The sequence below is a fragment of the Jaculus jaculus genome, chromosome 13, assembly GCF_020740685.1.
Source record: "Jaculus jaculus isolate mJacJac1 chromosome 13, mJacJac1.mat.Y.cur, whole genome shotgun sequence".
NCBI classification, from domain to species: Eukaryota; Metazoa; Chordata; class Mammalia; order Rodentia; family Dipodidae; genus Jaculus; species Jaculus jaculus.
Window position 1 is genome coordinate 72,301,566 of NC_059114.1, and position 27,660 is coordinate 72,329,225.

General features: G+C 41.9%; 1 protein-coding gene across 1 annotated transcript in view; it reads left to right on the forward strand.

Annotated features, from left to right (window-relative positions):
• Agxt2 (alanine--glyoxylate aminotransferase 2) overlaps positions 1 to 27,660 on the forward strand; it is a 53,279-nt gene that overhangs the window by 4,966 nt on the left and 20,653 nt on the right. Inside the window, exons 2-7 of the mRNA XM_045132855.1 lie at positions 9,300 to 9,385; positions 12,342 to 12,526; positions 15,173 to 15,296; positions 17,160 to 17,254; positions 20,296 to 20,389; positions 21,037 to 21,130. Of these exons, the coding sequence (XP_044988790.1) occupies positions 9,300 to 9,385; positions 12,342 to 12,526; positions 15,173 to 15,296; positions 17,160 to 17,254; positions 20,296 to 20,389; positions 21,037 to 21,130 (678 nt within the window). The remainder of the gene's footprint in view (positions 1 to 9,299; positions 9,386 to 12,341; positions 12,527 to 15,172; positions 15,297 to 17,159; positions 17,255 to 20,295; positions 20,390 to 21,036; positions 21,131 to 27,660) is intronic.

The following is a 27,660-nucleotide window of genomic DNA, read 5'->3' on the forward strand; positions in this document are numbered from 1 at the left end:
TATTTCTGCCACAGATCAGGCCTGTAGTCCAGTTAGAGAGCAGCTGGTTTCCCCCATAACAGACATGCCACTATTGCACCCATTGGTTCATTTGGCCTGGCTGGCCAAATATAAAGCTTGCAGTGTCTACTGTTGAGTATCTTCACTGGCTATTTCTCTCTCTCCCATTGAATTGCATGCAATGTAGCTCTTTCCAGCTTTCTGTCAGCTGGTCCACATGGAGAAGGTTTTCAGCTCAGATCAAGCAGGATCTCTCAGTGATCTTGCTGCCCAAGTATGTGGAGTCTTCAGCAATAGGTTCTTACTATCTATTCCTGGTGGGAAATCAAGAGCCTTGGAAATGGCCTGTAATGTTTTGGGAATATCATGGACCTCCCTAGCCAACAATTTACAGGAAGGTATCCTATCTCTGGCACTGAAATTTTTCTAGTAACAATCTATGACTTCTGAGTGTTCCATTGTCCAGAGAAGTAGGTTTCCATATGACTTATTTATATCCTCTTAGATTTTGATTAGCCCTCCATCCACCTTTCCTTATTCAATCTCTTCCCCTGACCTCACTTAGGCCTTCTCAACCCCATTAATCTGTTCTTCTACTTACATATATACAATACCATCCTATTAAGTCTCCTACTCCCTCCCTTTCTAGTCCCTTTATATTTCCTTTCTGGACTCTGCTTACTGGCCTCTGCTACTGAGTCTCATTCCTACTCACATAGAAGTCCAGTCATTTGCAGCTAGGATGCACATATGAGAAAGAACATGTGACGTTTGGCTTTTGGGACCTGGGTTACCTCACTAAGTATAATTCTTTCCAGATCCATCCATCTTCCTGCAAATTTCATTTTTCTTTACTGCTGAGTTGAACTCCATTGTATAAATGTGACACATCTTCATTATCCTTTCATCAGTTGAGGGACATCTAGGCTGGTTCCATTTCCTAGCTATTGTGAATAGAGTGGCAATAAACATGGTTGAGCAAGTATCTCTAAGGTAGTGAGACAAGTCCTTAGGACATATGCCTAAGAGTGGTATAGCTGGGTCATATGGTAGATGTAATTTTAGGAACCTCCACACTGATTTCCACAATGGCTGGGCCAGATTAGATTCCCACCAACAGTGTAGAAGGATTCCTCTTTTATGGCATCCTCACCAACATTAATGGTCATTTGTTTTCATGATGGTAGCCAATCTGACAGGAGTGAGATGGAATCTCAATGTTGTTTTAATCTGCATTTCCCTGATGATTAGGGATGTTGAATATATTTTTAGATGTTTATATGCCATCTGTATTTCTTCTTTTGAAAACTCTCTATTTAGTACCATAGCCCATTTTTTAATTGGGTTGCTTGATTTCTTATTATTTAATTTTTTGAGTTCTTTGAATATCCTAGATATTAATCCTCTGTCACATGTATAGCTGAAAAATATGTTCTCCCATTCTGTAGGTTACCTCTTTGTTCTATTCACAGTGTCCTTTGCTGTACAAAAGCTTTGTAATTTCATGAGGTCCCAGCAGTTGATCTGTGGTTTTATTTCCTGAGCCATTGGGGTTATATTCAGAAACTCTTTGCCAAGACCAATATGTTGCAGGGCTTCCCCTACTTTTTTCTCTAGCAGTTTCAGAGTTTCCAGTCTGATATTAAGGTCTTTGATCCATTTGCATTTAATTCTTATGTATGGAGAGAGATAAGGATCTATTTTCATCCTACAGATACATATCCAGTTTCCCCAGCACCATTTGCTGAAGAGGCTGTCTTTTCTCCAATGAGTACTTTTGGCATTTTTGTAACCTGCTACATGGCCATGTTTATCAGTTCTAACGGTTTGCTGGTAGAGCCTTTAGGGTCCTTTATGTATAGAATCACGGCATCTGCAAATAATAACTTGATCTCTTCCTTTCCAATTTGTATCCCTTTTATGTGTGTCTCTTGCCTTATTGCTATGGCTAATACTTCCAGTATTATATTAAATAAAAGTGGAGACAGTGGATCTCCTTGTCTTGTTCCTGATTTTAGTGGAAAAGCTTCAAGTTTTTCTCCATTTAGTATGATGTTGGCTGTATACATACATACATACATATAATCAATATAAAGTGACCTTCCTTATCTTTCCTAACTAATGTTGGTCTGAAGTCTACCTGCCAGATATTAGGATACTGACCCCTGCTTGTTTTCTAGGCCCATTTTCTTGAAACACCATTTTCCAACATTTCATCCTAAGATAGTGTCTGATGATCACATACTTTTTGTGAGCTGATATGTGTAAAATACACAAAGTATATGAGCATCTCTAGTCATGCCCTAGTATTTCAGTCATGGGCATAATGGGCAAGCAATGCTGCTGTCCTGCTGTCATTGTGTATCCCAGAGGTGAGACAGTAGGCAAGTGAGTATGTCAAAAAGAGAAAGAAAGAGAAAATAGCAAAATAAAACATGAGCCAGGCATGGTGGAGCAGGACTTTAATCCCAGCACTTGGGAGGCAGAAGTAGGAGGATTGCCGTGAGTTTGAGGCCACCCTGAGACTACATAGTGAATTCCAGGCAGCCTGGACTAGAGCAAGACTCTACCTCAGAAAACCAGAACAGAAAAGAAAAGAAAAGAAAAGAAAAGAAAAGAAAAGAAAAGAAAAGAAAAGAAAGAAAGAAAGAAAGGAAAAGAAAAATAAAACAAGAAGAACTACAGTAGTTAGGAAGATCATCATGTTTCTAGTGATTCCAGATGTGCAAAATAACTGTCATAACCTTTCTATAATACCTACAATATTTAGTATGTGATATTCAAATACATAAACTATTCAGACTTAACTGTCTTTATAGGTATATGTTTCATATATTTATCTATGTGAATTTTGGTCTAAAGGTGCATACAGAGGAACAGAAACAACTCTTTTTTCAGTATATGGAGTAGAAAATGTCTTTGAGACACATCCTTCTTATAATTACTCAAGGCTTCAGGAGTCATACAATATTCAGGTAGATAATGTGCCACTTCTCTGACGTGCTTACATTATCTCTCACAAAGGATGGGTATCTGGCAGAGCACATGGGTGGTAAATCATGCCCATTTCCAAGTAAGACGTTTCCCAGGGCATTTTAAAAAACTGAAATAAAATAAAATTTGCCTGAATGTCAGGACTCCCGTCTGTACATTAGGCTTATCTCAGAGAAGTCTCACTCCAAAATGTGTCCCAGGGAGCTTCCACCAGCTGAAAAATCAGAAGGAGCTTGTGCTTATGAGGAACAGCTACTGTCTGCATTTTACTTCAGCAAAAGGGTGTGTTTGGAAGGAGATGGAAGAATGCAGGGAGGCTGAAGTAATTACACAGGACAGTGAGTAGTGGAGCATGAAGACAGACCAGAGAAAGGTAGACAGCAACAGCCATGACTTCTGGGAGGAACCACCTCATTAGCATCTTTGCTGGTGAGAGGTAGATACATGACATCACCTGTCATTTTGCTCATAACGCTCACAGTGGGGCAGAAAAACGGGACTATTAGAGTTCTCCTCAGGGAGTTGGTAGAGCAGTGCAATGAGAAGGCGCTCTTCCTCTGCCACTGTAGAACAATTCAGGAAAAATAAGGAATCTACTCTCCAGTCTTACAAGAGCCAGCTCAGCTCCAGTGCAGGGAGAGCCAATGAGAAAACACTTCCCCTCACAGCAGTCCTTTTCCTCACAGCTACTCTTCCCACCCAACACAGCTTCAACAGATCTTCATGGGAAGAGACACCTCAATCTGCCACAGCCTGAACTCCTAGGTGGATAGATAGCAAATTCTTCCTTGCCTAACCCAATGCCTTGCCTAAGTGTCAGGTGTGACTTTTTTTTTTTTAATTTCTCAAGACACTCAAGAGAAATGGGACATAATTAGCATTTTACTACAACCTGTGTACATTGTGCAATTTTCAAGTATTTCGTAGCCTTTCTTTTTTTTTTAGAGTGAAGAAACCTTGATAAATACTCTCCACTGAAAACTTGCCATAGATGTTAGAAAAGCCTTCATTCTTACAAAAAGGATTTTCTTAAGAACTCCCAAAAGCTCAAAAGGAATAATTTCTTTCGCTTACCTTGCCTTAAAGTTTCTCTATTTTAATATCATGATTTTGAGGAAAGAAGGCAAAGTTTAAGTGATTTGTCCACAGCAGAACCCTGAAAATTAAGCAGCTGGAAAATTAAATGCAGTTACCCACTTGGCATTTATTGTATCAGTGGTATTGTTCTCCAAATTGAATTCCATTTTAATGTCTTAGATAACCTAAGTTATGTGAAATGAAGTGGAAATGGGTGAATTGGATGAAAAAAAACGTTATTATCAGTGTTTAGTCTAAAAACCCAATATCAAGTCAGTTAAAACAATAAAAATAATAAAAGTACCAATTCAGAAATATACCAGCTTCCTTAACCCAAACCTTCCTCCACCATACACACACACACACACACACACGTGTATATATGTATGCACACAATTTCTAAAAACCTAAGAAAAGCCTTATTGATCAGCATTGTTTACTTACATCATCCTTAAAACAAAGGCTATTTTACCTGTTTATCTAAAGATGCACTCAGCCATCAAAATAGCTCATTTTAAATTTTTCTAGCCAATAAAAATAGAGCATTTTGCCAGGCATGGTGGCACACACCTTTAATCCCAGCACTCTGGAGACAGAGGTAGGAGAATCACCATGAGTTCAAGGCCACCCTGATACTACATACTGAATTCCAGGTCAGCCTGAGCTAGAGTGAAATCCTACCTCAAAAAACTGAAAAAAATAGAGCATTTTAATTTATTTGCATCATCAATTATGACTATAATGATCATTTTAAGGCTTTGTTTATTGAGAGCAGTTGTAAGACAAAAAGAAAATGTTTCAAGGATTATTTAGATTTAGTTCACTTACTAATTATTTTTCTACTTGCTTGCTGTCTGTCTCTATTCCCCCCTCCCTTATTAGTTCCCTTCCTTCTGTGTTTTTCCTTCTTTTGTGTATATGCATGTATGTTGGCACACATGAATACATGTGCACATGTATGTGAAGGTCAGAGAACAACCTTGAGGGTTGCTAGAGCTTGCCAAGGAGGCTATACTGACTGGCCAGTGAGCCCCAGGAATCCACCTGTCTCTATCTCCCCAGCACTCAGGGGAACACAAGCATGAGCCACCATACCCAGCTCTCTTTTTTTTATTTTTTAAAAACTTTTTTGTTTAATTTTATTTATTTGAGAGGGACAGAGAGAGAAAGAGGCAGAAAGAAAGAGAGAGAGAGAGAATGGGCAAGCCAGGGCCTCCAGCCACTGTAAACAAACTCCAGATGCATGCACCCCCTTGTGCATCTGAGTCCTGGGGAACTAAGCCTCGAACCAGGGTCTTTAGGCTTCACAGGCAAGTGCTTAACCACTAAGCCATCTCTCCAGTACCCCAGCTTTCATTTTTAATTGACAACTTCCATAATTGTAAACAATATCCCATGGTAATTCCCTCCTTTCCCCCCTCCCACTTTCCCCTTTGAAATGCCACTCTCTATCATATCCCCTCCTTCTCTCAATCAGTCTCTCTTTTATTTTAAAGTCATGATCTTTTCTTCCTATTATGATGGTCTTGCGTAGGTAGTGTCAGGCAATGTGAGGTCATGAATATCCAGGACATTTTTGTCTGGAGGAGCACGTTATAAGGAGTCCTACCCTTCTTTAGGCCTTACATTCTTTCCACCTCTTCTGCAATGGACATTGAACCTCGGAAGGTGTGCCAGGGATATTTCAGTGTTTAACACTCCTCTGTCAGTTCTCCTCCAGCACCATGGTGCCTTCTGAGTCATCCCAAGGTCACTGCCATCTGAAAAGAGAAACTTTTCTAACCAAAAGCGAGAGTAGCATTAATATATGGGAATGGACATTAAGAGAAGTGATTACTGGGCAGTTTGATGAGCATAGTATATACTTTTAGCCAGACACTAGCAGACGTTACACCCCTAGGGATCATGACTACCCCCCTTGGAAGTTTTCTATATCAGGGATGTATTCCCTCCTATGGAGAGGGCCTCCAGTTAAATTAGAGGGCAGTTGGTTTTCCCCATAACAGACATGCCACTATTGCACTCATTGGCTCATTTGGCCTGGCAGGCAAAATATAAGGCTTGTAGTGTTCACTGTTGAATAACTTCACTAGTGATTTCTCTCTCCCATTGAACTGCATGCAGCATGGCTTTTCCCAGCTTTCTGTCAGCTGGACTACATGGAGGTGGTTTTCAGCTCAGCTATAGCAGGATTTCTCAGTGACCTTGTAGCCCGAGTATGTGGCATCTTCAGCAGTAAGGTCTTACCATCTATTCCTGGTGGAAAACCAAGGGCCTTGGCAATGGCATGTAATGTTTTGGGACATCAGGGACCTCCCTGGCCAACAACTCACTGGAAGGTATCCCATCCCTGGTACTGAAAATTTTCTAGTAACAATCTATGGCTCCTGAGTGTTCTAATGTCCAAAAAAGTAGTTTTCCATATGACTTGTTTATATCCTCTTAGATTTTGATTAGCCCTCCCTCCACCTTTCCTTTACTCAGTCTCTTCCTCTGACCTCACTTAGGCCTTTTCACCCCCATTAATCTGTTGTTCTACTTAAGTATATACATGAGCTCTAAGGAACAGCTTAAGGTCTTTATGTTTGCACAGCAAGCACTTTACCTACCCCATCCTCTCTTTCCTTCCTTCTTTCTTTAAACTGGGATTATATTAAGCTCATTTAGAGCCTTCACCTCAACTTGATATGCATATCTGTTTTGTTAGTTGAATAAGTGAATGAATGAATCTGTCCTCAGTGCTTACAATTCAGCTTTTTCTTTTTTTTTTAATTTTTATTTATTTCAGAGTGACAGACACAGAAAGAAAGACAGATAGAGGGAGAGAGAGAGAGAATGGGTGCACCAGGGCTTCCAGCCTCTGCAAACGAACTCCAGACGCATGCACCCCCTTGTGCATGTGGCTAATGTGGGACCTGGGGAACCGAGCCTCGAACCAGGGTCCTTAGGCTTCACAGGCAAGCGCTTAACCGCTAAGCCATCTCCCCAGCCCTCAGCTTTTTCTTTATCAAGTCTTTCTCTTCAACTCGCATCACCCTCTAATCTATTCTCATAATTCCTACAGTCTTGGCGTCAAGAGAATTCACAGGCTCCTCATGGGCAACTCCAATTTTACAGATAGGAAGATAAGACTGATGGAGTAAAGAGATGGTGAATTCTCAGAAATGCTCATTTTTTTCCATTTCAGAAGAGTAACTAATGCAGAGGCACACAGTGTAAAGCTTTCCTAACTGTGAAATTCTCAGAAAACTTAAACCATCTTTTTTTTTTTTTTTTTTTTTGTCGTTTCTATGCATGGAGGGACAAAAGCCACTTGCTTCTAAAGAGCAAATTAAAAGTATTAGTGATTATTTAGGTAAAAAAAAAAAAAGTGAATAGAATATCTGCAAGAAAATTCTTGACTCTGACCTCGAATCTTCAAAATTAAGAGCATTCTTCCACAAGAGCACTTACAAAAGCTGCAGATATCTCTTTCAGCTCTCATGTTCTCTAACTCCATTGCACCTTCCCTCTGACTTCAGGATAAGATGAGCAACAAGTGATGAAAAAGAATACTGGGTTGGGAGTCCAAAGCTAGAAGTTTCATTCTTGTTCTTGAGCTAATTGCCATGGTGAGCTTAAACAAATTAGCATCACTTTCAGCTTACCTAAAATAAACATACTCATTCCCTCCCTTATCTGAGTATCTCTTCCAGACCCAAGCCTGTACTGATTCTTTTGGTTGTTTCTCTCCTCTGTCATGGTCTTGTGTTGACCTTTTATTGTGGGGAGGGGAGGGTATCTTCGATTTGTTTGCAGGTATTAATTGATCAAATACATTGCCTAGCACCTATTTCTCCCTTTTCCCTTTAAGAATAGACAACTGTAGGGTAAAGAGGTAGCTCAGTGGATTAAGCGCCTTCCATGCAAGCATGAGGATTGGAGTTCCAATCCCCAGCTAAATTAAACTAAATTAAATTTAAATTAAATCCCACATAAATGTCAGGCAGGCATGGAAACCTGGCTTCAATCCCAGCACTCAGAAGGCAGAAACAGTAGATCCACAGGGCAAGCTAGCTTAGCTGGGCTAGCCAAATCAGTGAGCTCTGGGTTCGAATTTGAATCCTACCTCAGTAAGTAGAGAACTAAGGAAGACACTGACTTCTGTTATCAACATGTTCATATACCTTCCCACATATGTGCCTACATTCATGGGAACATGCATACGCACATGAACACACACATACACATGTAGAAATAAAAAATAAGAGGCTGGAGGGATGGCTTAGTAGTTAAGGCATTTGCCTGCAAAGCCAAAGGATCCCTGTTTGTTTCTGTAGGACCCATGTAAGCCAGATGCACAAGGGGCACATGCATCTGGAGTTGGTTTACAGTGGCTGGAGGCCCTGACATGCCCATTCTCTCCATCTCTCTCTCTCTCTCTCTCTCTCTCTCTCTCTCTCTCTCTCTCTCTCCTCTCTCTTTCTCTCTCTCCCTTTCCCTCCCTTCCTCTTTCTGTCTCTCAAATAAATAAATAAATAAAATATTTTTTAAAATAAGGGCTAGAAAGATGGCTTAGTGGTTAAGGTGCTTGCCTGCAAAGCCTAAGGAGTCATGTTTGACTCTCCAGATCACACATAAGCCAGTCACACATGCACACAAGGGGACGCAAGCATCTGGAGTTCGAGTACAGTGGCTGGAGGCCTTGGCACGCCACCTCTCTCTCTCTCTCTCTCTCTCTCTCTCTCTCCCTCTGTCTCTCTCTCTCATAAAAAAATGGCCAGTCTGTTTGGCTTGCCTCAATATAAAAAAAAAGTCAGTTACCATTAAATCCCATGTTTATTGCGTGCCAACCAGTCACCAAGCACTGGACCCCACAGTGGAATCAGGCACCAAGCAGCACACCTAGAAAACGCTGCTGTGCGGCGGAGTGAATGGATTGTCCCTCAGACTTCAAAAGTTTTACTAACTGAAGAGAGAATTGTAGTCAACATGGGTTTGCTGGCCTGAGCGTGCTGAGCTTGTGAGGAACTGGCCAAGGGGAGGATTGCAATTTCCCCTGCCTTTCCCTTATCTTTCTACACTAGAGTCAATTTTTCTTCCCCATCCCCTCTTCAGAAAATCCATTATTGAGTTTCCTCAGTGTTAAGATCCAAACTGAAGCCTGGCATAAGCAGTTGACAGGTGATTGCCACAAATAGACCTATGGCATGCTTAGGTGAGGCTCCTAACTCACTTCATTTCACTAGGTGTTTCCTGGATATCCGTACCCAAGCTCACGCTCCATGCAAAGCCCAGTATGCCTCCGTGTGATTTCTCACCTGAAAGATACCAGGTAAGAAGACTAGGGGTTTTGAAAAAGAGCACAAAAGCAAGTTCCCCCTTAAGGGATCACTCTTGATTGACTCAAGACAGACCCACAGAGGAGGCTGGTTGTCAGTCAGCTGTGACACTAAATATCCCATCCTTCCCCTCACGGAGAGCATCTGAAACCCCGTAGAACATTTTGACCTATGTGTGAATTGATGAACACGTGTGAGAGACTAAGACAGAACACCAAAAGGAGAGACTACGTAAGTCAATGCGTGCACTGCAGGATTACACTCATATCACACAGGAGAAGACATTTGTTGTTGTTGTTGTTAGTTGGTTGGTTGGTTGGTTTTGTTTCTGTTTTTGCTTTTGGTTTTCCAAAGTAGGATCTCACTTTAACCCAGGGTGACCTGAAATTCACTATGTAGTGTCAGGGTGGCTTCAAACTCATAGTGATCCTCCTACGTCTGCCTCCCAAATGCTGGTATTAAAAGTGTGCTCCTTTCTGACATTTGTTTTTAATCTTCTCTTTTTTTTTAAATTCTTTTGTATATTTTTATTTATGTATTTGAGAGCTACAGACAGAAAAAAAAAAAAAAGCAGAGAGAGAGAGAAGGCGTGTGCCAGGGCCTCCAGCCACTGCAAACAAACTACAGAGGTACGCACCACCTTGTGCAACTGGCTTACGTGGGTCCTGAGGAATCAAGCCTTGAACCGGGGTCCTCAGACTTCATAGGCAAGCACGTAACTGCTAAGCCATCTCTCCAGCCCCAATACTGTTGGTTTTTTTTAAATTTTTTTTTTGGTTTATTTTTATTTATTTATTTGAAAGTGACAGAGAGAGAAAGAGGCAGAGAGAGAGAGAGAGAATGGGCACACCAGGGCTTCCAGCCACTGCAAACGAACTCCAGATGCGTGCGCCCCCTTGTGCATCTGGCTAATGTGGGTCCTGGGGAATCAAGCCTCGAACCGGGGTCCTTAGGCTTCACAAGCAAGCGCTTAACCACTATGTCATCTCTCCAGCCCTGCTGTCGTTTTGATTAACTCATAGCAATGCATCATCTGATGTTCCTGAGTCCCCCACCCAAACTTAGAAGTTCTTTCTGTTACCAGACTAATAGGAACAAGGTTCTCTCTCTTTCTCTCCCTTCCCTCCTTTTTTTTTTTTTTAATTTTATTTATTTATTTATTTGAGAGCGACAGACACAGAGAGAAAGACAGGTAGAGGGAGAGAGAGAGAATGGGCGCGCCAGGGCTTCCAGCCTCTGCAAACGAACTCCAGACGCGTGCGCCCCCTTGTGCATCTGGCTAACGTGGGACCTGGGGAACCGAGCCTCGAACCGGGGTCCTTAGGCTTCACAGGCAAGCGCTTAACCGCTAAGCCATCTCTCCAGCCCCCTTCCCTCCTTTTATACCTTCCCGCTTTCTCAGATGATATAGCAATCCCCTTGTTCTATTTAATATTCAAAGGTCATATGTTATGGAATTATTAGTCAGGAAGTAACTACAAAGAAAATAAACAAGGGAGAAAGATTTTATGATGAAAATCATGGGTTGTGGGTTGAGGAGATAGCTCAATCAGTACAGTGCTTGCCTGGATTTGATTCCCAGTACCCATGTTTAAAAAACCAGGTATGGGGCTGGAGAGATGGCTTAGCAGTTAAGCGCTTGCCTGTGAAGCCTAAGGACCCCGGTTCGAGGTTTATAATCCCAGCACTGGGGAGGGGGACACAGACCTTTGGGACTCACTAGCCTAACTGATGGGCTCCAGGTCATTGAGCAACCTTGTCTCAAAAACAAATCTCAGCTGGGCGTGGTGGCACGCGTCTTTAATCCCAGCACTCGGGAGGCAGAGATAGGAGGATCACCGAGAGTTCAAGGCCACCCTGGGACTACATAGTGAATTCTAGGTCAGCCTGAGCCAGAGTGAGATCCTACCTCAGAAAAACAAAAAACAAATGTCATGGATAGCAGTCCCGAAGACCACCACCCCAGGTTGTCTTCTGGCCTCCATGCACACCTGTGTGCATGCATACGCACACAGACACACACACGTTGGAGTTGTAGCTCAGGAAAAACCACTGGCTTACCATGCACAGACCCTGGACTCACTCAATCCCCAGTACCAACAGCAATACATTCATTTCATTTTCAGAAGACTACAGTAGCAGGAATGACATTACCTCAAGCATTTACTGCCAGTGCCTTTTCTTTTTCTTTTTCTTTTTTTTTTTTTGTTTTTGTTTTTGTTTTTGTTTTTTGAGGTAGGGTCTCACTCTAGCCCAGGCTGACCTGGGATTCACTATGGAGTCTCAGGGTGGCCTTGAACTCACAGTAATCCTCCTACCTCTGCCTCCCAAGTGCTGGGATTAAAGGCATGCGCCACCACGCCTGGCTCTTTTTTTTTTTTTAATATAATCTTTAAAAAAAATTCAGCAAAATCAAATCAGATGACATGACAATTAGACATTACATTAATTTAGTTACAATCTCTGTGTTCAGGTGAATACAGATATTGACAATATTAGACACCCAGCTACAACAGAGGCATTAAGACACAACCACTATTGCCGACCTCCTATTTCCTCTTGCCTACTGAGGCTAATTATACTAACAGGTAATTTAGGAATTCAAACCTAGAGATACAGGGAAGTCATACCTATGTGCCTTTTCTTTTATATTTTCATGGATAAAAATCATCTGAAAGCCAAGTTGTCCATTAAGAAGTAGAAATTCCATCCCCCTTCTTCTTGGATGTTCTAGAAAGGGATCACAGACAAAATTACAATAGCAAATAAAGAGGAAAGACAAGTTTCCTGCCTAAACAGTACTGAGTAAACGTACCCACTTGTGAACCCTCACAGGCATCAACCTGTGTATAGGTCACCAGAGACACTAGGCACTGAAATGTTGACCTGACCTTGATCCTGCAGGAACCATGGATAAAGAAAAGAGAACTTAATCTGGTCTGTCTTTAGTCCCTCGCCTACAGCCGTGTCCTGGAGATCCATAAGCAGTATCTTTCTCCTGTGGAAGCAGCCTATTTCCAGACACCCTTACTGCTCCACCAGGGCCACATGGAGTGGCTATTTGATTCTGAGGGGAAAAGATACCTGGATTTCTTCTCTGGGATCGTCACTGTTAGTGTCGGTCACTGCCACCCGTGAGTACATCCTTAAAATCCATGGGGGCCACGTTCCAAAAGAATATATGGAATCAATCCTTTACATGACTCCAAACCCTTGATTAATTACACTGGTTAAAAAATATTGATTATAGGACTGGAGAGATGGCTTAGCGATCGAGGTGCTTGCCTGCAAAGCCAAAGGACCCAAGTCCAATTCCTTGGAACCCACACCAGATGCACAAGGTGGCACATGCTTCTGGAATTCTTTTGCAATAGTTGGGTAGGCCCTGGCACACCCATCCTCTCTCTCTTTCTCTCTCTCTCTCTCCCTATATATATATATATGCCTCTTCTCTCTCTCTCTCTCCCTCCCTGGAATAAATAAATAGAAAACAAAAATATTTTTTAAAATATTGATTATAGTCTGAGGCTGACATGTTCACACACCTTTCCTCAGTTTAAAAAAAAAAAATCTTCATGTTGAACCTCTGCTTTTCTAAACAACTAAAGCTTTGGCCAATCTTGTTGCAAATGCAGTGTGGCCAGTACCACGTGGCTGAGCGCTCCTCAGTGTGTTTCTCACTAGAAACAGGGGCTTCAGTGAGGAAAAGAAAGAAAAGAAAGGGAAGGCAGGTAGCTATCAGGGAAATATGGGGATCAGTTGTCGGCATGAGGAGTGAGACGTAGGACGAGAGAACCAACTTTCAGGCTCATTATGACTCTTCATGGACACTAAGGGATGGATACGGAAAGAAAAGGCAATAAGAGACAGGCACAAGCCTGGCTGCAAACTTACTAGGAAATGTCTGAGGCACTTACAATGTTGAGATTGTCTGATGCTATGATCGTGAACTGTACCACACACATACCTGACAGGCTCCTCCATGGTCCTTTGGGCTTCTGTGTAGCTACCCCATTTTATTTACTGCCTACTGTCTCTTGACTGTATCAAGCTGGCAAATAAAATTAATGTTAGATGTGCATGGGAAAACTGCACCAAGTCTAAAATGAATTGAATAGGTTGAGGTCCGTCCATCAAAGCAGGAGAAACAGGATCTTGTCCTACAAGTACTGTGAGGAGGAGAGGCGTGAGTTATGCCTCCACTCTCGGTCTTCACTTTCTCTCCTTCCTTTTCTCCCCCTTCTGTCGTCAGGAGGCACCAGGCCCATTCTAGATCCCAAGGAACACCCAGGATAAATTTCAGAGGCACTTGACAGCACAGAACAACATTCACAAAGAAAGCAAAGAACCACTTCAACTCGTCCACTGAATCTTCCCACTGGCACTGACGGGGTCCCTGATGGCTGACCTCTCCACTGACTTTTCATGACCTCTGTGCTGCCCCAGGTCAGCCTGCGGCCCTGACTCTGCTGGTCTCAGTTTCTTCCTTATTCTTCTGTCCTCTCTTTACTTCTTTCCCCTCAAGATTTCCCACCATCGCTGCCTTCTCCAACTTGACGTCTTCAGCCTTGCCTCCTTCCCTCACCAAGACACAACAGGAAGTCAAATTCACTGAAAAGAGGCACCAAGGTGCCCCATATTTCCCAGCGCCACCTCGGATATCTCCCACTCGTGTTATTCCACCAGAAGCTCAAGTTCAACATCTCCACGACTAAATCCACCTTCTCCACAGAGCTGCTTCTATTCACATTCTCCCTCCTTTACTCAAGAAGCACATGTGAACCATCTGCTGTGTGAGGGAGCCAGACAGCAGCTGTATTTCCCTAATTCCAGGACTTTTTTCAGTGCTCTAGGCAAGCATATTGACAATGAATTTGACTTTTCTCTATCTGTCATCTCCTATGGGCAACCTGAGACCACAGACCTGAGGTCTCCACTAAAATGCCTCCTCCTGGCTCCTATCCCATCAATTCCCACTAACACCAGCATTGTAGCAGCTCTTCCTCCGTGTAGTGGAGGTACACCTTGCCAGCCTAGCTGGCCTCCACATTACCACAAGTTCATATCCCCCCACTCTGCATTTAATGTGGCTCTCCGAATTACTTTTCTAAACAATGCTACTGTCAAGTGTCCATTTTGGTTTTTTTTTTTTTTTAAGAGTTTCCTGGCACCTCAGTATTCTCTAACATGAGATTCGTGGAACACTGATCACAGGAATGGTTCCATGGAGGAGGACTAAGAGAAAAGGAATATAGGACACATTTTGAATCCCACCTCCCTCCTAGAGAAAAACAATATACTTATTAAAGGCACAAGTCCCACGGGAAAGGAATTTGCTTAATCTGTTATTTCTCAAAATTATTCAAACCACTAAACTACTTTTTCACCGTAACAGACATAAATAGCAAACAGAATAGAACAGGCTTCTATTTTCCGAACTACTCAAAAGATGCTTCATGCCAAAACATGAAGAAAATTTTAAGCCTACACACTGTACGAAACAGTTCCTTTTCTAATATCTCTAATAGGTGAGCATTGAATCTACTTTGAACACTTTTCTCGGGAGAAATTCATTTACCTTTTGAAGCAAGCTGTCACATTGCTATACACCTGTACTGGTAACAGAAGTTCATTCTCATGTGTGGACAGAACCTGCCTCTCAAAGCTCTTTGAGAAGTAACCTAGATTCAATGTCACTCACTATATCTAGATCCAGTGGCTAGTGGGAGGGGGTGCTGCCCACTGGTGGTATGGGTAACTCTGTCTCCATCTTGATCCAGGAAGGTAAATGCTGTGGCACAAAGGCAGCTTGGCCGCCTGTGGCATACAAGTTCTGTCTTCTTCCACCCTCCGATGCATGAATACGCAGAGAGACTTTCCGCACTTCTTCCTGAGCCTCTCAAGGTACAGCCCTCCCAGCCGAAAAGGATGAAATCCCATGATTCCAAGGGAGCCCAGGGAAGCAGGATTATGGATAGGGAATCTGGCCTGGGAACTGAAAGTCGGCCATGGCGAGCTGATAGTCATATCTGAAAGTGATCAAACAGAAGAAAAGGGATTTGTGACCTGCTGATAAAAAAATCCAAGGTTCGCTTTTGTCCCCTGAGTCTTACCATGTCTTTGCAGATATCACTCCTTGGTGCCCTCCAGCCCTCCTGATGCTCCCCTCCATCTTGGGGGGGGGGGTCCTCTGCTGCAGCATAACCTTTCAATATTTGCAATACCTTTCTTAGAGAGCAAGGCCATTCTTTATAAATGCTGGTTTTTTTAGTGAGCTTAGGAGCTGAAGAGATGGATGGAGTGGTTAAAGGTACTCGCTTGAAAACCTTGCAGATCCAGTTTCAGTTCTCCAGTGCTGCTATAAAACCAGACATACCAAATGGTGCATGCATCTGGAGTTCATTTTCATGGGCAAGAGGCCCTGGCATTCCCATACTCCACCCCTCTCAATGTATGCGTATATGTACATGTATATATGTATGTAGACATATATAAAAAGCCAGGCATGGCAGTACAAGCCCAGCACTTGGGAGACTGAGATTGCAGGATAGCAATGAGTTCAAGTCCAGCCAAAAAAAAAAAAAAAAAATATATATATATATATATATATATATATATATATATATATATATCACACACAGACACACACACACACACACACACACACACACACACATATATATCATTTAATGCATATAGGTATTTTTACTGAATGACATATTTTTCTGCATCTGAAATGAATGAAATTTAACACTGAACTGACACATAAAAAAATGTTTGGCCAAATTCACACATAGGCATTAAGTGAATTGATATACATGAAAGACCTAGAATAACGTCCTGGTTTTAGTGATAGATTTACCATGTCATCTAGATAGGTACTCCATTTACTGTATTATCCAGAATGGAAAAGAGAAATTTGGGATAGCTGTAATCTATGTTCAGACCCATGTGATCCTGGCAAAGTAGAAGCGGGTTAGTCAGAGAAGTCATGAATCCGTACCTCCCTGCTGCTGTCTGGAAGACTCAGCTCTCCTCACTTCCTATCCTATTTCCCAAGCCGAGCTGTATTTTTTTGTTCATTTTTCTTTTTTATATTTTTTAAATATTTTATTTATTTATTTGAGAAAGAGGGAGAGAAAGGCTGAGAGAGAGAATAGGTGTGTCAGGTCCTCCAGCTGCTGCAAACAAACTCCAGACGAGTGTGCCACCTTGTGCATCTGGCTTACATGGGTCCTGGAGAGTCGAGCCGGGATCCTTTGGCTTTGCAGGCAAACGCCTTAGCCGTGAAGCCATCTCTCCAGCCCTGTTTGTTCTACACTGCACACAATACAGCCAGAATGTGAAAACCCCTAGAGGTACAGAGTCAGGACCCTGCCTTGTTCCATGCCTTCACCATCAAGTGGAATGGGATGGGTCCAAGAACCAAGAGACACCCACTCATCCTCTGATTTACTCTGCCACAAGCCACCATGAGCCCCTTAGCAAGGTTTCCCAACTTAGAATTACGTAGGTCATCAGATCAAGCCAGCAGAAGCCCAGAACTTCACAGCTGAGACAGGCTCATGTGGGTAACACCCAGCAGCTCAGTGGAAGACTGAAGAACTGATTGTAGTGGCTAGAAGGGAAGAGCGTTGGATAACACAACCTGGTGTGAAGGGAATGCTCCTTAACACAGGGTGAGATGCACAGTCTTTAACAATTGTATATGAGTTGAGCAAAAGGGAACTAAAAATGCTACCTCGAGCATTTTCTTTTCTCCTTCAGGTCATTTTCCTGGTGAACAGTGGCTCAGAAGCCAATGACTTGGCCATGCTGATGGCCAGAGCACACTCAAATAACACGGACATCATTTCTTTCAGGTAACCATACTTTGAAATATTCAGTGATAGTAACATTGTCTTACTCTTTTTTCAAATTTTTAAATTTTATTTTATTTTTTTGGTTTTTCGAGGTAGGGTCTCACTCTAGCCCAGGCTGACGTGGAATTCACTCTGTACTCGAACTCACGGTGATCCTCCTACCTCTGCCTCCCAAGTGCTGGGATTAAAGACATGTGCCACCACGCCCAACTTGTCTTACTCTTATACTAAGTATGTTTCTTTAAATTATAGCATGGAAAAGTATAGTTTTCCCAGGAGTATTCTTCCAATTTTACATTTTAGGACAGAATCAATCAAGTGAATGTAATGACTACATAAGCCCATCCAATGTGGCCTTACAAACCCTTGATGACTGTAGTATCATTTAAAATAATAATCCAGGGCTGGAGGGATGGCTTGGCATTTAAGGCATTTGCCTACAAAGCCAAAGGAACCAGGTTCGACTCCCCAGGACCCACATTAGCCAGATGCACAAGGTGGTGCCCATGTCTTGAGCTTGTTTGCAGTGGCTAGAGGCTCTGCATGATACATTCTCTCTCTCTCTCTCTCTCTCTCTCAAATAAATAAATAAGTAAAAATTTAAAAAATAATTAAGAATTATATTCACAGTTTATTATCTTAGCACATTGAGAAAGTCTTATATACAAGAGTATATAAAAGAGAGACAGAATGAAGTATTCCCACTTTTAACCTATCTCAACATAACTCTACAAAAATATTAATATGAAAGAAATATGGCAATAAAGCATTTGAGGTTTTATAAAAAAAATAAAGCACACTAAGGCTGTGAAATGGCTTTGCAGTCAAATATGCTTGCTTGCAAAATATTCCAACCAGGGTTTGATTCCCCACTACCCATGTAAAGCCAGATACACAAAGTGGTGCATGCATCTAGAATTTATTTGCAGTGGCAAGACGTCCTGGGGTGTCTTTGTCTTCCTCCCTCTGTCTGTAAATAAATATTTTTTTTAAAAAATAACATCTCAGGGCTGGAGAGATGGCTTAGCAGTTAAGCGCTTGCCTGTGAAGCCTAAGGACCCCGGTTCGAGGCTCGGTTCCCCAGGTCCCACGTTAGCCAGATGCACAAGGGGGCGCACGCGTCTGGAGTTCGTTTGCAGAGGCTGGAAGCCCTGGCGCGCCCATTCTCTCTCTCTCCCTCTATCTGTCTTTCTCTCTGTGTCTGTCGCTCTCAAATAAATAAATAAAATTATTTAAAAAAATAATAACATCTCAGAATAATTAATGGATAGATAGAAGATACATAGAAAGATAGATAGATAATAGATGGATGGATGGATGGATGGATGACAGATAGATAGATAGATAGATAGATAGATAGATAGATAGATAGATAGATAGATGGATAGACAGACAGACAGAGACAGACAGATCTATTTGAAACAGCCATGGTAATACCAGAGCTGATGCATGCTGTGTTTTCTCTTCCATGATCATTCTCTCAAATAGTCTTTGGTCTTAATTTAAGGGTGATATTGATTTGGGTAGCTTTCAAAATTACAAAAATGTGATGATTTAAATATGACTGTTTGGGGTTCAAAAGAAACAAGACCTTTATTCTTTATATGCTAGAGAAGGTCACATAGTCAAAGAGGACTCCCAGAGATACTGAGTAACAGTTTCATCACAGAAACAAATATTTGTCTTCCAAGGTGACCACTTTGAAGACTGGTACTTGCTACCCATGCAATTTCGGGTATGTTGCCAAAAAAGGAGTCTCATTACTTTAGAGTAGCGCCATTGGAAAGATCTTAAATTCGGAGTCCTTGGCCAAATATTCTCAAAAAAATATTTTTTTTTTAGGTAGGGTTTCACTCTAGTCCAGGCTGGTCTGGAATTCACTATGAAATCTCAGAGTGGCCTCAAACTCACTGCAATCCTCCTACCTCTGCGTCCCAAGTGCTAGGATTAAGGGTAGGCACCACCACGCCCTGCCAAAATTTCTTTTATGATTTCAAATCTATGATAAATGTTCAAATGGCACAGGCACAGAAGGAGGTGAGTACTCATGTTGTCCTAGTTCGTCTCCATAGCTTTTATAGATTCTTTTTCTTTTGTCTGACTCAAATCTGTGATCAAATGGAATAAACGTGGGCAGGAGAAATGGCGTAGCAATTAAGGAGTTTGTCTGTGAAGCTAAGGACCCAGGTTCAATTCCCCAGTACCCACGTAAGCCAGATGCACAGGGTGGCACCTGCATCTGGAGTTCATTTGCAGTGGCTAGAGGCCCTGGTGTGCAAATATTCTCCGTCTCTCTTTCTCTCTCTCACTTGCTCTCACTCTAGCTCTCGCTCTCAAATAGATAATTTTTTTTAAAGAAGTGACTTTAAAAGAAGGAATGAGCCAGGTATGGTGATGCACACCTTTAGTCCTAACTCTTAAGAGGCAGAGGTAGGAGGATTGCCATGTGTTTGAGGTCACCCTGAGACTACATAGTAAATACCAGGTTAGCCTGGACTAGAGCAAGACCCTACCTAGAAAAAAAAAAAAAAACTTAAAAGTGGGGGGAGAAGGAATGAACTTAACCCTCTCCTCTCATGTTCCATTTTCCTTTTTTTTAATTTTTATTTATTTATTTATTTGACAGCAACAGAGGGAGAATGGGTGCACCAAGGTCTCCAGCCACTGCAAAAGAACTCCAGATGCCTGCACCCCCTTGTGCATCTGGCTAACATGGGTCCTGGGGAATCAAACCTGGGTCCTTTGGCTTTGCAGGCAAATGCCTTAACCGCTAAGCCATCCCTCCAGCTCCCATTTTCCTTTCTTTAAAAATATTTTTAATTGAATTTGTATATTTGTGAGAGAGAGAGAAAGAAAGAGGCAGGTAGAACAAGAGAATGGGTGCACTAGGGCCTGCAAACAAATTCCAGACGCATGCACCACCTTGTGCATCTGGCTGATGTGGGCACTGGGGAATTGAGCCTCCAACCAGGGTCCTTAGGCTTCACAGGCAAGCGCTTAACTGCTAAGCCATCTCTCCAGCCCCCTGTTTTCCTTTTCAGAGGAGCCTATCATGGATGCAGTCCTTACACACTTGGCTTGACAAATGTAGGGATCTTCAAGATGGAACTACCCAGCGGAATGGGCTGCCAATCAGTGAGTTCTGAAACTTTTGTCTTCTTTCACTAAGGACTACCTGGTAGGTAAGATAATTGATCATATTTTTGTGCTGTTGGAGTTACAACTAATATAAGCCTATCATCAACCAGAAGCTCAACTTGACTTCATTAAGTTGGAGAACTAATATTTGAAAAAAGAGTGTTTCTTAGAAATAAACACCTGTAGAGTCTGAGTTAATGGCAGAGCTTTAAATTTTCTCTTTCTTGTAAGTACTAGCTAGCAGACATAAAGCTATGAGAAGCTTGATACACAAAATTTCTATCAGTTCAACCCCATCCTCACCTTCCGTTCTTAAATGCTGTATCCTTTTCAGCATAAAGCCACTTAATAACCCTTATTCTTCAAAATGCCCTTATCCACTAAACCCTTGAGAAAGTTGTTTCTGGGCGAACATTGAAATTAGTGTTCTTTGTAGAGTAGCCACATAAGTGATTTCTAAGAAAAAAAAATTTTTTTTTTCTTCAAAGCATATTAGATTTCTATCCTAAATGAGAGAAGAGTGAGGAAGGAATCTCAGTATCAAATCAAGAAGCCTACTTGTCTTAATTGTCACCATATGCTCCCCCAAACTGCCTGCTTTATTTTAGTGTTTTGCCAAAAAATGCTTCTTTTGTCATTTGCAGACAATGTGCCCAGATGTTTTCCGTGGCCCTTGGGGAGGAAGCCACTGTCGAGATTCTCCAGTGCAAACAATTAGGAAATGCAGCTGTGCACCAGGTCCAACGGGGCAGGGAAATGGGGCAGAATGGGTCAAGGGGGTGAGGACTTTGGAGAAGGGCAAGATCTAATGACTAAATATGGAACAGTAGGAAAACAAAGGAAACAAAAGTGGAAAGGGCTAAGTGACCCGTTATGAAATCAGCACTTCTCATGTGCGCGTTGCTTTACTGTGGTGCCCACCTGGCCATGCGGGCTAAGTCTCTCATGCTGTCAGGCATAAGCCTGTGAACAGACGCCTGGCACTTAACTGAAGGAGTCTATGAGCTGTACTAGCAATAGCTCTTAGCATTTTAAAAAGAAACAAGGCCAGAGCCGGGTGTGGTGGTGCATGCCTTTAATCCCAGAACTCGGGAGGCAAAGGTAGGAGGATTGCAATGAGTTTGAGGACAGCCTGAGACTACAGAGTGAATTCCAGGTCAGCCTGGTCTATAGTTAAACCCTACCTCAAAGAAAATTAAAAGCTCTAATTCAGATCATCAGTTTTAAAGATGAGGAAACCAAGGTCCACATATAAGAAGTGGGAGAGTAAGGATTTGATCCAAGGTCCTCTTGCCAGTGCTTCCCAATACCTAATACCTTCTCAATCCTCATTTACACTGATGTACCAGAAATAATCCCAGCTGAAAAAATCACTCCTGCTCTTATACTAAGTTTAGATTCTATTCCCTGCTGCTATGGTTTACCTAAAAGCAATGGCTCCATCATGTGCTTCCTCATTTCTATAAAATAAATAAATAAATGTAGCCAGGAGTGGTGGTGCATGCCTTTAATCCCAGCGCTTGGGAGGCAGAGGTAGGAGGATTACCATGAGTTCAAGGCCACCCTGAGACTACAGAGTGAATTCCAGGTCAGCCTGGGCTAGAGTGAGACCCTACCTCGAAAAACCAAAAGAAATAATAATAATAGTAAATGAATGAATGAAAGAGTGGGAGCAATACCTGGACCCCACTCCCGTTACAGCCTTTCACTGGATGGAATCAAGGCATAGGCAGATTTTTTGAGGAGAAAGAATCTTACAGTGATTTAAATTTAAGTGTTGCTTGACTATACCATGTATATATCACATCTGTTGTTGGATGCACCTCTCAGTCCTCAGTCTCTGGGCATAACCTCTAACACAGGCTGGAAGACTAAAGCATGCAGGAGCTGGTCACTTGCATTCCTCACTGTTCTGTGTCCCTCTTTCTTCTCCCTCTTTTAAAATCTTTTAAAACATTTTTTTTTATTTATTGATCTGAGAGAGAGAGAATGGGCATGCCAAGGCCTCCAACCACTGCAAACAAAATCCACCCATATATGACATCTTGTGCATCTGGCTTATCTGGGTCCTGGGGAATCAATCCATCTACTGGGTAAATGATAGTAGCAGACAGACTCTGAACTTTAACTGTGGCATATCCGTAGGCACACTTGCCTTTAAGAGACAAGAGTGATATCCTACCTATAAATAGTATTGTAATACACAATGAGGTTCCAGGATACTCCAGGGTCTTTAGGAACCAAGATGTGTTCCATCTTTGTAGTCAAACTGGTATACTTGTTCCAACACGTCAAGTAGATTTAGACATTTCAGTTTTAGTCACCCTTAGAGTTTATTCCCTGATGCCTACAGGACACGTTTTTCTTCATTTCAGAGTCATGACATCAAATCCCAGGTTTGTGAACTTGATTTCATGTGGTAAACTTCATTATCTTCCTCTTTCTACATCCCTGAGATTTTTTTTCTCCAGAGATTCACTCAAAGCCCTGATTTTCAGACATAGCTCAGGATGAAATTCATCTCATGTCACCCACTTGCCTCACAATGCCCCCAGACTTGACTTAGTACTGATTGATGCAATTATTTTCCTAGAGAAAGTTTTTTTTAATGTTAAAGTATGTTTTCTTTCTAGATATCTTACTGTCATTTAACTTTCTGTACCACCCGCCGAGAACAAGTTCTCCAGTCGTCACGCTGTTGTCCCCAGCAGAGCATCTACATCCCTTGATGTTGCTATGGCGACACCAGTCATGCCTCTCTCCATAGGTGGCCTGACCTGGAGCTACAGGGATGAGTCATTGAAGCAAGTGTGAAATAGAAACAAGCAGAACACTTCCCATCTTAGTGAACATCTGGGCAGATGGAGGAAAAAGTACAAAATATCTAGCATAGATTCAAACAAAAGCTTCTTCTGATATGGCTTTGTACTAAAAATTTATTGAGGCTGACTTTGCCCTACTGATTTCTCTAGTTACAAAAGCATTCGTTAAATCTCCAAATTATGTCTTTTGTATATATGTTTGATATGTCCTTTAGGATAATCCAAGGAGGATTTAGAATAATGCTCCTTTCCTAATAAAGATAGAGAATTTGATTCCTAAAAATGAAAGTTCACTAGCTTCTGTCCACTGAAACAGCCTAAGTGATTTGTATTTTATATCCTTGTAATTATTAGTTTCCTTCTTCCCATTCAAACCTCCAATCACCGAGTAACCAGAGATATGAGACAGCTCTGTCAATCAAGTTTTCCCAAATGTCATATATGCCGGAAAGACATGCTGGTGACCAGCTAGTACTACTTGTTAATGAAGAGCTGAAATATAAAATGTACTTGTCCTTCTGTTTTATTTGTGATTGGTGGAGGTTTCTCACATATACCTCTAGCCTTCAGGAGCTACATGTATGCCTCTAAGAAAGTGGTAGAGTGATAGTTGATGAATGTGCACACATGCGCACACACACACACACACACACACACACACACACACACATACACACACCCTGATCTCCTTTTATACCATTGAGCCTGAGGCCTCCTGTCCCATCAACATTGCCCTGTCTGCTGGCCATAGATTTTGGTTAAAGTAAAGAGATGCTATGGTGCTATTTCAAGTGAAATTACAAGTGTGGAAAAATGTTCTGAAGGTTCGTTCCATCATGTATCAGTGCAAATGGTCTGAACCTTCTGCATCCCAGAATAGAAGGGGTCTTCCTTCCTGCTTCTCCTTCTTCCTGGGTGGTTCCTGTCTTCAGAGATGACACACGGGTGGAGCTTGGGCAATTTTCTGTCTCTCTGTGTTGGTACATCTAGTTAGGGGAGCATCCACCACCAGCAGCAGAGTATTTCAAGCATGTTGAAGTAGGATGGGAATGGGAATGTGCTACTTAGTACTAAGACACTTGGATTATAAATGGGCAGCTCCAACTGGATGCAGTAAGCAGACAATCTGGATTATCTTCTGCTGAAAACTACTAAAAATCTTGCATAAGATATAAACCACACTCTTTTGTTAAAATACCAATGTAAGAAAGTAAAAATTCTCAGAATTCTCTGAAAAAAAAATCACATAATAATTGATAAATTTAAGAAAAGTATTTCATATGCTATTGCAAACCCAGCTATATTAATCAAAGTCCAAATATCTGTGGGAAAGTCAGTTAAAGTTCAAGTGACTAAATTCAAATATGTTGCTGTTAAACCCTTCTAAATATAAGCCCAGGAAGAAATATTCCACTAACCAAAGAACACCTAGAATTAAACTAAAAGTTGTAAGACCAAGGAAAGTTAAATTATTAATTCCTATGTTTTGGCAAAAATAAAGAAAGCAAAATACATAGATACCAAGATCAAGTTATTATTTGGAGAAAGGGGATTCTTTCTTATTTTATTTTATATGTTATAACAGGTGATACTCTTTTATCCCCTCACCCCAGCTTTCATTTTCCTGGAGACCCTCCTCAGTGGAGATGGTATTCACTGTGGGGTCATGAAGGCCTCAGTCTGCTGGGTAGTGAGGAAGCCATGCCTCAGGGTACTCCTACCCATTCTGAGGCTCTTACAATCTTTCCACTGCCACTTCCACAATGTGCCCTGAGCTATGGCAGGTCAGTTAGCAATATCATTTAGTGTTGAGTTCCCCATAGCATCTGGTTTTCTGCTTTTATGTTTTTTTTTTTTTTTATCACCATATCTGTCACCATCACCCTGGAGCTAGTTGTCAGGTTAGTAGTAAGAGCAGTGTTCATTTTCCTGCTTCTTCTGCAATTTCTCCTGGGCCCCAGCAGATGTAATAGAGTTGACATGTCTCATGGTGGGCAGAAAGGTACCCCAGATCTTGGTTCTCATTCATTTTATCTGCTATTTGTAAAATAAAGCAGATTCGCCAACCAAGAGTAAGAGTAGCTTGGGCTAAAGGGGGTATGCGCAGTTACTTGAGAGACTTTTTTTTTATAAGCCCATCTTCTCCAGAGAGCAGTAAGGGTTTCTCTCTGAAGTCTATGAGTTCCTGACCATGGGATTCTGACCTGGTTCACAGTACCAAATATGAGTTCTTTCCCATGGAATGGGCCTCATGTCCAGAGAACAGTTGGTTACCCACAGAGGCTGTGTGCCACTATTGCACAGCTGGTTGATTTCATAGTCTGTGGGGTCCCCTGATTATTCATGCTGTTGGTGACTATTGTCCTTTAATGCCTCCCCTGAGGCTTTCCAACACTATGAGGGCTAGCCAGGAATTTTCTAAGAAAATTTCCCTTCTGTGGCCATTAATGAAAGATAAATGGCTCCTTTAGAAGAATTCAGTAAATGTCCCCACCTGAACAATACACTCCATAAAGTATCCCTACAAGTCACCACACAAATCAAATCTATCTCTAAAAAGAGGAGGAAGAACAGGAGAATAACTGCTACAAAGATGATTTTCAAATTCTTTTTTTTTTAATTTTTATTTATTTATTTATTTGAGAGCAACAGACACAGAGAGAAAGACAGATAGAGGGAGAGAGAGAGAATGGGCGCGCCAGGGCTTCCAGCCTCTGCAAACGAACTCCAGACGCGTGCGCCCCCTTGTGCATCTGGCTAACGTGGGACCTGGGGAACCGACCTTGAACCGGGGTCCTTAGGCTTCACAGGCAAGTGCTTAACTGCTAAGCCATCTCTCCAGCCTGATTTTCAAATTCTTAAACTGCTCCTTTAGTAACACATTGAACGACCAAGGTGAAATGGTCATATTTTAATTTTTCTCACCCATACCACATTTGTACACTTGGAATTTTTTTTTACAGATATTTTAAATCAAAAATATGGCTTCCAGGCTGGAGAGATGACTTAGTGGTTAAGGCACTTGCCTACAAAGCCTAAGAACTCATGTTCACATCTCCAGGTCCCACATAGCCAGATGCACAGTGATGCAAGTGGGCAATGTCGCACATGCACACAAGGAGATGCACACATCTGGAGCTTGTTCCCAACAGCTGAAGGTCCTGGCATGCCCATTCTCTCCCCCTCTCTCCCTCTCTCTCCCCCTCCCCTCTCTCTCTCTCTCTCTCTCTTTCTCTCTCCACCTCTTTCTCTCTCTGCCTTTTTCTCTCAAAATAAAAAAATTAAAATTAAAATTAAAAAAATATGGCTTCCTTTGAAAAGTGTATGAGATGGCTGCAGAGATACCTTACCAGTTAGAGGGCTTGCATACAAAGCCAGGTTTGATCCCTCAGTGACCATGTAAGCCAGATGCACAAGATGGCACATGCATCTGGAGTTCATTTACAGTGGCTAGTGCCCTTGGCATGTCCATTCTCTCTCTCTCACTCTCCCCCTCTCTCTCTTTTTCTCCCTTTCTCTAAAAAATTATATGGAGGAGTCTCAAAAGCCCACAGAGATTTTTAGGGTACTGCAGCCAGTTTTTGTCTTGGTTGCAAACCTGAGAGCCTCGAGCTTCAGTGTTCATGGTTCCATAGAGGGCAAGGAACAGATGACAAGACATGGAGCCAGAGGAAAGGGTGTGCCAGGAAAGCCTTCCTGCCACAGAGCCAGTATACCCAAGAGGCCACACCCTCATGCTGAGACACCTAGAAATAAATGCACAAACATTTTGAGAGAACTCTCCTCCTGCATGGAAGTGGAGGGGACCTGGTAGGAAAAGTGAGCCCCAGGCTGGCCATCGAGAGGCTTTGCATCCTGAACTCAGACTACGTCATGTTGATAGTCTTTAGAGTCAGCTTAGGCTAGGAATGCCCAAAGCACCTGGAAGTTGCAAGTGTCTATATGCTCTAAAGGCACCTTCCTCATTTGAGGCCTCAAGGAAATCACGCAAATGCAATTCAAGGAAAATAAGCACTCCATAGTCACAACCAAAGTAATACACAAGGAAACAAAGTTCCACAATCAAGAAAAAGGCCCACAAAATTTCAAATAATAGAATTATCAGACAGTGGAGTGGGTATGTTTAATAAATTTAAAGAAAATCATCTATAATCTTGAAAACACGTAGGGAATAGGGAACTATAAGGAATGACAAAGGAGTTTCTGAAAATAAATATCATTGACATTTAAAACTCGATGGGTAGGTTTATCGGCAGCTGGGTCCATCCAAAAAGGAAGCTAATTTATTAAAAGCATCGTCTGTACAAGGATACTTTATTTCTTACCCAAAGAAAAGTTTCAAATGAAATTGTTCAATTTCTACCATTTTATTTCCTTGTTAAGTCATGAGCACCAACAATATCCCAAACTCTTTGTATGGCCACAGATTTCAAAAATGAACAAGGA